We start from the raw sequence: 11,204 nt of genomic DNA, 5'->3' as shown, positions 1-11,204 counted from the left end.
AGAAGTAGCCTGCTGAACTCGGATCAGGCATCCCTTTTTCTGATGAAAGAAGCAGCCTGCTGAACTCGGATCAGGCATCCCTTTTTCTGATGAAAGAAGCAGCTTGCTGAACTCTGATCAAGCATTCCTTCTTCTAATGGAAGAAGTAACAGAGAGGGAAGAAGAGGCTGATACACTGCACCATGATTCCAATTCTAATAAGTATTTTTCTTATCCCAAGTAGACTGATTTTACTTGATTTTATTCTTATCCCAATTACTGCTACTCTTTGCTTATTCCCTTACAGAAATCTTTTTCCAGTACTATTAGTCCCAATATTTTGTATGCACTTCCACAAGTCTAATATTCATTTCATTTACATTACAGAGTTGTATTGCCTAGTTTGATACCTCTTGTTGGCATGGAATTTAGAAATTCAGATGAGGCTTGGGCATTTTGGCTTACCTACAGTGGACAGAAAGGATCTGAGGTCAGAAAAAGGTATACAAACAAGAGGCCAACCGATGGCAAAGTTACATCATGTAGATTTGTTTGTGCATGTAGTGGTGCTGGACAAGTTGCAGATGTTATAGTTTACAAGGACAATGGAAAAGAGTCTCAAGATTACAAGAACAATCTCAGCTTCACTCAACTGTTGATGGTAATCTTGCCCGTATTTTTTTTTTCAAAAAGGGGGGACTCCCCGGCCTCTGCATCAGAACGATGCATACGGCCACATTAATAAATAAGTAAAAAGGTTCAACAAGATCTTAAAGTCTGAAAACAAAACAAAATAAAGGCGAACTCACAAAGAGCCTCAACGCCGCAAAAAAAGGCCATAGAGCCACAACCGGCTGGCAAAACAAAGATAGGTAAACTAATCGCCTATCCTATTACATGGCCGCCATCCAAACCGGTTGAAGATATCCCGCGCTACCATCTCCCACCGGACAGATCCAGTAACCAAACGCTCTCTGGCCTCCATCGGAGTGAGTAAGGACCACATACGGAGCAGCGCCGTAGCTCGGAATAAAACCTGCAAAAGATGAATAGTTGTTGTTCTGTTAAAAGTCAAATCATTTCTGCAGTTCCAAATTGCCCATAACAACGCACATACTCCTACACGAATATGTCTAGCTGTGTCGGGCTCAATCCCGTCAAGCCACGTTCCAAATAACGTACCCACCGAATTCGGAGGAGTGATGTTAAAGGCAATTTGCACGGTGCGCCACAAAAGGTAATCTTGCCCATATAGAGATGGTATTTTTTCAATAACAACTTATTTATTTAATTTACAGGGACCAATCACAGATGATCTATTTACTGGATCGTGGTGAAGCACTACTGTTTTGGGGCAATCATGTGCTCTATACTTGAATGAGAGCACAAACAAGCATGGTTTTGGCAGATTTGGGCATTCAGTTCAGTTCAGCTACCTTTTGGCCATTCGGTTCAGTTCTAGGTTCTAAGATAATACTCCAATTTATGTATGCACGCTCATTGTACATTCGGCAGCCAAAGCAAGCATTATGACTTGCAAGTGATTGTATTCCTGGAAGGACATGCTCTCAAATTGTCAACATGTGTTATCCTCTTTAATTAACAGCACCAGTATTGTGCTCTCAAATTGACAATCTTAGATCACAACAGTACAATGGTTACGGTACACAGAACTTCAGTGATTCACATTCAATATTTGTAACAGTAATCACACTCAAATTCACTCAACTACACTCTCAAATTACATGATTACAATCTGGATACAACATTCAGTCACACTATTCACTGAAGTGTACAATTCACATCAGTTACAAGCTCAATCTGGCAGTTCTCCTGCTGTTGCTGCTTCTTTGTTGCTGCTGCTTCTCTGCTGTCTGCACAACTAAAATTGCAGTTTCTGCACAACTGAAACTGAACATGTACAGCAAGGCAAAGCAAGCAGCAAACCAATGCAACGCGAGGCAAGCAGCAGAGAAATCCTTGGGGAAGAATCAGCGGCATCGACGATGCTTGGTCCGCGGCTCAACGGTCTCGACGGCACCGGGGGCGTCGCACCCTGTACGTGGCCGCGGCTGGCTCCGCCATCTCGACGGCTAGGCATCCTCACACCATGGACGGGGCAACGGCTGGCTCTGCCGCTCCACGGCTAGGCTGCTCGCGCCCTGATGGAGCAGCGGCTGCTCTTCACCGCCGGCGTAGCGAACCCTAGGGAGAGACAGAGCGACTGACCGACGATGATGGCGACTGAGTGAGGCGATGTAGCGTCGGACTGGGCCGATGGGCCGCTTACTTTTCTTGTGTTCCCACCCGAGCGAGAAAGCTGGCGCAGGCTAGTTTCTGCTCGTATCGTTCGATGGCTGATGGACGGTGCAGCGCGAAGAACGTCCCTCGGCAGTAGAACTTCCCAAGTCAGACCATTTTCGGTAACTGACGGAAGAGAGAGGGAGAACAGGCGACCGACACGCAAATGTAGTTCCTCATGCAGCCAATCAGGAGGTTGGTCAGATGCATCTTTTGCCCACCGTAGCGTCGATTTGAAGAATGGAGCTCGGGCGGCTGAGGTTTTCTATGCTTTCTCTGCCACAGATCCACTCTGATTGAGGAGGTCGGAGAGAGTATGGTGTCAGAAGATTCGGCGCCGCAGCAGGCCACGGGTGTGCGCGGTGAAAAGCTGATCTGCGGGGCGTCTGGAGCGGCGGTAATCGACGGGGAAGATGAATCCCCAGGCTCTTGGTTGGAATAAGAGGTGAGGGGAACTGTATTTAAATTGGGCGGTGCTATGAAGAATTTCAGTAGCGTGTTTTCAAGCTCTGTATGGTCGTGCAGTGTTGACTGAATTGTTTGCGGCAGTAGATAGCCGATGCACCTTGTCGATTTAAGATTAGTAGACATAGCACTGCAATTATAATATAGCTGGGGGAGGCCGTACTAAGCTCTAGAACTGAGCAGTGGAGCCATTTTTACAGATTTTGAGAGCACATTAAGTATATTATGTACATAATAAAACTCTGTAGATCCGTGACGGTAGTCGATAGGCTGTTCATTAAACATTCATCTAAGATGGTGCAAAATGTAGAATCTGCAGTTGGAAATGGAAATGCTGTAGATGCTATTCAGTTTGGCCTATGTTTTGTCCTGCTGCATATAAGAAGAATGAAATTAGTGTAGAAGGTCTATGTAAAAATATACCCTAAATGAGAAACAATGCAAAGTGGTTTCAAATGGATGATTGCCGGCACCAAGTTGTATGGTTCTATGTTGTCATGAAAAAAGGTCTAGAGCATATGGAGAGTGTGCAAAATTCGGAAGCGGTGGATAAAAACTGCATGCAACTGATTCCATAAGATTTTTGGGAATGCATTGGTGCTGACACGACTAATCTTGAGTGCAGGGTGAGGATCGGTGCTGCTGCCCCTGGAAGGACGCCTTGAGGCATCGGAATTGCCCACCGGGAAGATGAACCTGCAGGCACTTGGTTGGGCTAAGAGGTGCGTCCTCATTAATCTCGGTGTGTAGTTTTCAATTTTTAGCTGGCATGGAGCAGGTTTGCATGAATAGGTTTGGGCATCTGGTAATTTTCTTAGACTGAGTTCTGGTGGGCATGATGGTGTGTAATGGATTATCAGATGTAGATCCCCTAGTAAACTTTTGTGGAGAATCGTTAAATTTTTGAGTGAATAGGGCATTCGTATTTTGCAAGACAGTTGGGAATGTTCGGCTTTTAATTATTGACACAGAAAATAGAGAAGTATAATGTTGAACCTGATGCAATTTTTCGTTGATCTTCAGAATTGAGTAAGTGCCGGTATCCTGCAAGATTTAATATATGTGGCTAGAATTCCGGGTACATGGCCTGTGGAATTATAGTGTGATGACAATTAGCAATGGATTGTCAGATGTAAATCCGTAGTCTAAACTGGTATGGATGCAGCGTTTAATTTTTAAGAGAGAAGTTAACCATGATCATGGACACTTGTAGTGAATAGTGCATTCGTATTTTGCAGGTATATCTATCTCCGCCGTGGTAGATGGCGAATCCGGGGTGCTCTAATCTCTAATTTGCGGACTATCTTTTTTTATGGCCATGGTTGTGTGCAGGTTCCCGTTTGTTGACGAGGTGGATGAGAGCGCAGTTCCAATGGATCCGGCGGATCCGGTTGACGTGGTTTCGTTCCAGCGACACGCAAGGGGGCTGGCAGTTCGCCGGCGCTGGCCATGAGTGCGGCCGCACAGATCTGTGAGGAGGGAAGGGGTGGGGAGGATAGACGTGAGTCGTCATGGCAGGTATCGGAAATTTCCACGGGGAAGATGACCCCGCCGCCACCCAGATGGGCTAAGGCCCTCCACTATGTGCTCAATGCCACATTTCTGAAAAGCAGGCCACTTACATGCAGATGCCAGTTAAACTTTTTTTAGCACTGGTCACACAGTGTAGGAGATTTGGCATCGACGCCAGCTCGGGCCCAAGCACATATAAACTAGTAATAAATTACCCAACAAACAGTGTCTTGGGCTGTTGGTTCTCGTAAGAAAGGACAGTGACATGCTTAGAATTTTTTTACTTGGCACCGGGCTGGACAATGTAGGGCATCGGTGCTAAATGTCAAAAAGCAAACTTGGCACCGGTTATGGCCTACATAGTGGAAGGCTTAAGAGGTTAGTCAGCTCGAATCCCTTATGCATTTTTTCCATTTACTAAACTTTGGAAATTGATATAGTTGCGGAAGTTTGCATTTGAGAAAATTGTAAGGGCGTATGCAGAGAACCTGTCAGAGAACGTCATTGTGCCGATGTTGGGCGCAAGCTTTGATTCGCTAGCAACCTCGGAAGCGCTGATGTCAACCTCAGAAGTGTGCGAGGTGTAAGAATTGTGGGGTTGAGGGCCATAGGAGAAACACCTGCACGGCTGCACCAAGGCAATGGAGATGAGGTTAGCAAATGTGTGATGCTGGAGTGTAGTGCATAGTGCTAGGTCTGACGGGCTGTTTTTGGTTAGTTGTAAACCTATGCTGTTGTGTTCTGGATTATTTCTGGTTTTGCGTTGCACTGATTTGCACTTGGCAAGCTGAAATACAGTTAAAAATCTGGCTTTGTTTCAGTTAATTAATTGCCCATGGTGGGAATGATGGCTGTAGTCGTAGTTGCATGCTTGATCTTACTGATTCTTGCAATTTGTAGTGTTGAATCTTTGGGGTGATCTTGCTTATTTTTGCAGTATGGTTTGTTCTTTTGAATAGTCTGGTTATTCAGATCTAGGGTGGCGGCGCTGTGAAAGAATCTTGATGGGGACAGGGCGGAGAGAAATAAAGGGGCCGGTGTAGACTGCGCCCGTTATTACGTCTGAGCTGTGGCCCAGAACGGTGTACCGCGTCTGAGCCTTCCCGTGTTAGACGGCAACCGTCCCACTTATTGCGATAGTGGGTGGGCCAAGGCCGAAATTTGTGCACGGGCTGGTGTGGATCTAGATGCGAACGGGCGATTTAGATAACGGGCGCATCTGAGATCGAGCTCAGAATAGCACTTCCCTTCCAGCAACCATATTGCCCAAGAGAAATTCAAACGATCTTTTCATCATTTTGCATTAGCTCAGGAGCACCAGGATGGGCATAGAAATACACCAGATGACAAATTGGGATCAAACGGCTGAGCCACTTTGGTTCAGGGTTATTTCTTGCTTGCAAACACAGAACTAGAAAAAGGAAAAACTTAAACCTCACACGTTAACGGCGCACAAGCTTGTCGCCGGCAACTAACAACCGTAAGGGGAAACGAAGTCCGGCGAGCGACCGACCGGCGCTGAGGAAGAACTCCAGGGTTTGCAGTTGAGAGCTTCGCGCAGATTCTCTTTGCGAAGCGATCAGCAAACTACATCAAGCTATCTAGCTATCTTTCTTCTTCTCCTGAACCTGAACACGACTAAAACAAACACCAACAGGCAGGGCCTGAACTTGCTGCCCTGCTCCTCACATCTTCCATGTGTAGGCAACCGGACTGCGGACGACATGCTCGTCGCTCGCCCATGATATCCACCCGAAGTCCGGTTTGGCGCGGCCCGCGCCGGCGGCCTTGGATTCGAAGGTGACGTAGTACCTCTGCTTCTGCCCCACCTTCTTGAACACGAGCTTCGCCGGCGTCACCGTGACGCCGACGGACGCGGGGCCGCTCACCTTCACGTCGTAGACGGCCATGGCCGGGCCGACATTGGTCAGCTCCCTCCTGTACCTCACGACATGTCTCGGCTTCTTCCTGAACACGACGGAGAAGGATGGGTAGTTGAGGTCGCCGGGGCGGGACCTTGGCGGGCACGAGACGTTGGACATCTTGGTGATCACCCTGATGTGGGTCGCGCTGTAGTCCAGGGAGCAGAGGAAGGCGACGTAGTCGTTGGTGGAGATGTCGTACACGAGGCCCGGGGAGAGCGCCTTCTGCGGGTCGACATGGCCTGCGCCGAAGCCGAACGGGGTCGCCGGTGAGCTCCCGGCGGCGTCCCGGAGCGAGGAGTTCGTGTTGTCCATGGTGTATGTGGTGGTCATCAGCGCCGACTTGATGGCCGCAGGGCTCCAGTTGGGGTGCGCCGCCTTGAGCAGCGCGGCCAGTCCGCTGATGTGTGGGCAGGACATCGATGTCCCTGCAGGAATCACAATCAGACCATTGTTCAGTACAGTAAAACACAAAGGGAGTGAGCTGAATATTGTACTCAATATTTGGTTTGGAGGCAATCTGGTATCTAGTCACGAGATCCAGCATGCAATGCTAGAAACCACTCAAACCAAAAGGTAACAAGGGAAAGTAACTTTCTTTGGTGGTGTTGGCTTTGAAAGGTTTCACATCTAGTCTACTCGTCTAGAGCAGATCACATGTGCGCGTCTGACAAAAGGCAGTGAAAACAAGTGCTGTTTCTGTTTCTTCCAACAAGCAGCGAAAGTTGAAATGAAATGGCGCCTTTTTGAAACAAAAGCCTAAAGGATTTGATTGTGAGTAGCATTTTTTTCATAGTCAATTTGCGCAGGCCGTAAAAAATGAGTGGTAATTCCAAACATGATGACAATATCAGCAGAAACTGAATCTGAACAGTGCACTCACCGGAGATGATGTTGAAGGGAGTCCGGCGGCCGTCCTTGGCCAGCCCGGTCGGCCCTTTGACGCCGGACCACCCGGCCAGGATGTTCACGCCCGGACCGATCATGTCCGGCTTCAGGATGTCGGGCACGACGGTGTTGGGCCCGCGGGAGCTGAACGCCGCCACGACGGGCGACGGCCGGATGCCGAGAGCCGTGCCGCCGAAGCTCAGCATTGCCATCGGCCGGCCACCGCGCTGGGCGTAGTCCCGTATCTTGTCCCCGGTCGACTTGCCCACCGCCACGGCCGGGAGGAGGTGGCTGTCCGCCACGAGCTCCTCCCCGCTCGCGGCCGTGTTCGCCAGCACCATCCCGGCGCCGCCAGCGGCCTTGACGACGGCGCCCTTCTCCACGCGCGCGTTCACGCCGCGGTCGCACAGCACAATCTTGCCGCGCACGGAGGCCGGGTTGAGCGTGCCCGAGAGACAGAGCTTGCTCGCGTTGTCGCGGCTGTCGCCGTAGACGAGAGGGAGCATGACGGGGCGGCCGGATTGGGCGTAGAGGGACACGCCGGCCAGACGCGCACCGGATGGGAGCGTGACGTAGGCTGGAAAGTCGCGGTCCAGCGTGCCCGCGCCGACGGTGGCGACCCACGGCGCTGAGTTCGCGACCGTGGCGCCGGACGGGCCGGAGTTGCCTGCTGAGCAGGCCACGAACACGCCGGCCGCCGCCGCACCGAAGGCGCCTACTGCCACGGTGTCCCGGTAGTACGGCGCCGCGCCGCCGCCGAGCGACAGGGATAGCACGCCCACCCCGTCGGCCACGGCGGAGTCAATGCCAGCCAGAATGTCAGAGCCGAGGCACCCCTCCGGCCAGCACACCTTGTACGCCGCCACGCGAGCCCCGGGCGCCATTCCGCGTGCCGTCCCTGTGGCGTACCCGAACAGACTCGCGTTGGCCACCGCCGCGCCCGCCGCAGTCGTCGCCGTGTGCGTCCCGTGCCCGTCCCTGTCCCGCGCCGACCGCCTCCCCACGCCCATTCGCCCGCGGCCGCCGTTCGCGGCGCGGAAGCCCCGCGAGAAGCTCCGTGCGCCTACGAGCTTCCTCCCGCACGCGCTCGCCGGGAAGTCCACGCCGACCTCGCACACGCCCTTCCAATGCGCGGGCGGCGGCGGGAGGTCGCCGCCCGCGAAGCTCGGCGACTCCGGCCAGACGCCGGTGTCAAGAACCCCAATAACCACGTCGTGCGAGGCCGCGTCCAGGTTGTGGATGGCCGGCTGGTACGCCGGGGAGAGCAGCCCCAAGAACTCCGGGGTGCGCGTGGTGTGGAGCTGGAACACGGTGTCCGGCACGACCTGCAGCACGCCCGGGCTGTCGCGGAGGAGCGGCAGGTGGTGCGGGAGCAGCGCCGCCGCGAAGCCGTGCGCGGCGACGGAGTAGGAGTAGAGCAGGTGGCGCGCCGGGTCGATGGACAGGGACTGGAGGTGCGCCGCGTGCCAATGAGCCGGGGATGGGTGCGCCGCCGGCATGGCCGCCAGGTCCATGAACACGATGTAGGTCGTCGTCGTGCCGCCGCTGCTGGAGACGTCGGTGTCGCCATTGACATTGGCAAGCGAGTGGCTTGCAAGGAGGACGAGGACAGAGAGCAGCAGGTGAGTGCCCTCCATTGGGGGAGTGGAGAGTGGGGAACGGGGAGTGAGGAGAGGAGAGGACTGAGGCTGAGGCTGACTGAGATGGTGGTGATAATGGCTAGTGTCTGGGAAAGCGCTTGTGCGTGTGGGGAGATGGGGCCCTTCTGCAGGGCTTTAGAGAGGTTTTCTGGGCTTTTTGGCGGATCAGCATGAGTGATCAGGGAGGAAGAAGATGCTCCGTTTTCCCGCTTTTTCTTTGGGGCCAGATAAACTTGGCATGATTAGGGAGTGATGCAGCATCTTTCTCAGGATTAGGTGGCTTTAGTGATTATTTTGGTTTCTAGTAAGTGATGAGAGAATAAGAATGTGTTGGTAACGCCTCTATCGAGTGCCTAATTATTCGTTGATCAAGTATATCCTTTTGTTCATCATTCGCCTTTCCACCATCTATTTCGGCTTACCTCCCTAATTTCGAAGTAGAACCCTCTCGAACTGTTCTTCAAAACACTTGTGGTTCTACACTTTAAATGTGGTTTTCGTTACCTTATTTCTATTTAGGCCTAAATATAAGTTTGCCTAAATGTGTGGGAATCTCACCCGACGAAAACAGACCCCCGCGTCGTCCTAGTCGCATGCTCGATCAACTTTTTCGGTGAGCCTTTGTCGTGTACCCTTCCCTTACCGCCGTTGGTCGGCACCACTGGGCTCGTCCGCACAACTGACGGCGGTGGCGGGACATCGTTCCCGTAGCATTGTACGATGGGTGGGCGGCGGTTGGACGTCGTGAAGGCGGATAGTGCAGAGGTGGTGCCTCCTCATGCTTGGGCGGGGGCCTGATGGCGTTGCAATAAGCATGTGGCGAGCGCACCATCCGCTGAAGGTCACCTGGAGCTGCCATGGCCCAACCTAGCATTGTCGCCCACACCGCCAAATCGGCGTGGCCTCTGCTCGGGCTTGAGCATCTGGGATCTGATTGTTGGGCGGGGCCGCACGAGGATGACTACCGGGCAATGCCTCCATGGTACCCGACTTTTCTAGTGAGGTTGTCAATCTCACTAGTTCTGTTTGGAATTGGATTGTAGAACAAAAAGTAAACCGGATTAGATTGCAAATAACATTAGCAAAAAGGATCGAGGTTGTGATTATAAAGAATAGTGTATAGGGATCCATAACTTCACTAGTGGCATTTCTTCAGAAATAACATTGCATAGGTGTGGTGGACAAATTACGGTTGTGCACTAGTGTAGAAATACATACACACAATCTTAATTAGTGGCGTGCCACTTTCAATCGACGCCACCTTTACTAGGTTAATGGTGGTCTGGCTGCATTTTCACATGCCATGGGGGTGTATGACCTAGTGTCCTGACCAGGCACAAGTTAGTGGTGTCGTGTGAGATATCTGGCACATCACTGATACAGTAACTAGTGCCGGGGTGGCACGTACATGGCACGCCATCAGTAACATTTGCGCCTTCTCTGCACGCCATTGGTATATTGCATCCTCTCCCTTATTCCTCCTATATAACTTCACTTATTTCTTTTTTTCTACTTTCGCTTATCACTAGCTAGCTCCTTTTTGGTCTTTGTTCTTTCACTCCTAGCTATGTGGTCGATAATGGACCCATCGGAGCTTGGAGAATCATCTCGTGCCTCGCGCTCGTCGGTCTAGAGCACCAAAAGATTGGGCCTCCGTCGCTTTGACCGAGCTCCCTTCCGTCCCTGTTGGCTCGACCATAAGCTTGCCATTGTGGCCTATGCAGTCGGTCGTGTCCGGCAAATCACCACGCTGCAGCAGCACATTTGTTTGATCGGGTGGAAAATCGTACAACAACGGCGATGAAGCGGCCCAGAATCCAGGGAGGCAACCCGTGCTCCTTTGTGTCTGCCAATGCCCTCTTGATAAGAGAACTTCTACGCACCATGGAATGTAGAATGAGAGTTCTTCATCAGCACTGGGCGTGGAAAGGTATGACAGAATGTCTCTCTTTGTGTCAGTAAATTGGCATGCATACAAGGATATCATCGATCTCGTTATGTATACACATGTGCAGAACGAAGTCTCTTGCCACACAAGGATATCGTCGATCTGGTTAAGAAATACACAAATGAGTTGCTCAAGTACAACCATGGACCACTGAGACAACAACAAGATGAGATGCAAGTCAAAAATGATGAGACGGGAGCCCAACACAATGAGATGTGAGACTAGATAAGATAATTCAATAAGATTTGATATGCACTCCTAGCTGGTGTTGTGACTGGGCTCGTACTCCCAACTTGATCGGTGGCAACATTTCTTCATGTGGGAGTCATTGCAGTGATGATGTTCTTAGTTTAGGCAATTAGCGTAGATTGACTAACATTTACTCCCTCCGTCTCAAAATAAGTGTCGTGGTTCTAGTTCAATTTGGAACAGAGGGAGTAGCAATTATTGTTTGGCCTTGAGCTGTTTTAGTATGTACCTGGATAAGTAGCCTTGAACCTTATATATTGAAACATGTGTTGTGGTAAACACTAGTGGTTTTAGTTACTA

At 51.1% G+C, this 11,204-nt stretch overlaps 1 protein-coding gene and 1 long non-coding RNA gene across 5 annotated transcripts; one reads left to right on the top strand and one right to left on the bottom strand.

The window, feature by feature from the left end:
• The first annotated feature begins 2,176 nt into the window (after positions 1–2,176).
• On the top strand, positions 2,177–5,102 carry LOC123170001 (uncharacterized). 4 transcript variants are annotated; one of them, XR_006485004.1, is made up of 5 exons: positions 2,177–2,475; positions 2,566–2,725; positions 3,371–3,467; positions 3,769–3,898; positions 3,984–5,102. It is a non-coding gene; the product is annotated as an uncharacterized lncRNA (long non-coding RNA). The 4 variants fall into 4 exon arrangements; XR_006485005.1 differs by lacking the exon at positions 3,769–3,898 and having other exon boundaries at positions 4,078–5,102; XR_006485006.1 differs by lacking the exon at positions 3,769–3,898.
• A 506-nt stretch (positions 5,103–5,608) lies between these two features.
• LOC123165025 (subtilisin-like protease SBT1.8) lies at positions 5,609–8,798 on the bottom strand. Its single transcript, XM_044582655.1, has 2 exons — positions 7,063–8,798; positions 5,609–6,607 (listed from the first exon to the last, which is right to left on the bottom strand). The coding sequence occupies exons 1-2, from the start codon at positions 8,702–8,704 to the stop codon at positions 5,943–5,945; spliced, it is 2,307 nt and encodes a 768-aa protein (XP_044438590.1). The 5' UTR covers positions 8,705–8,798; the 3' UTR covers positions 5,609–5,942.
• Between the last annotated feature and the right edge of the window lie 2,406 nt (positions 8,799–11,204).

The sequence above is a fragment of the Triticum aestivum genome, chromosome 7D, assembly GCF_018294505.1.
Source record: "Triticum aestivum cultivar Chinese Spring chromosome 7D, IWGSC CS RefSeq v2.1, whole genome shotgun sequence".
NCBI lineage: Eukaryota > Viridiplantae > Streptophyta > Magnoliopsida > Poales > Poaceae > Triticum > Triticum aestivum.
This window is presented reverse-complemented; position numbering and strand designations above follow the sequence as displayed.

What these genes read in the sequence shown, in the direction of transcription:
- LOC123165025 (XM_044582655.1), bottom strand. Translation starts at nt 8,704, where the DNA reads ATGGAGGGCACTCACCTGCTGCTCTCTGTCCTCGTCCTCCTTGCAAGC. An exon ending in TCCCTTCAACATCATCTCCG is followed by an intron (nt 6,608 to 7,062) that starts GTGAGTGCACTG and finishes TGATTCCTGCAG; the next exon opens with GGACATCGATGTCCTGCCCA.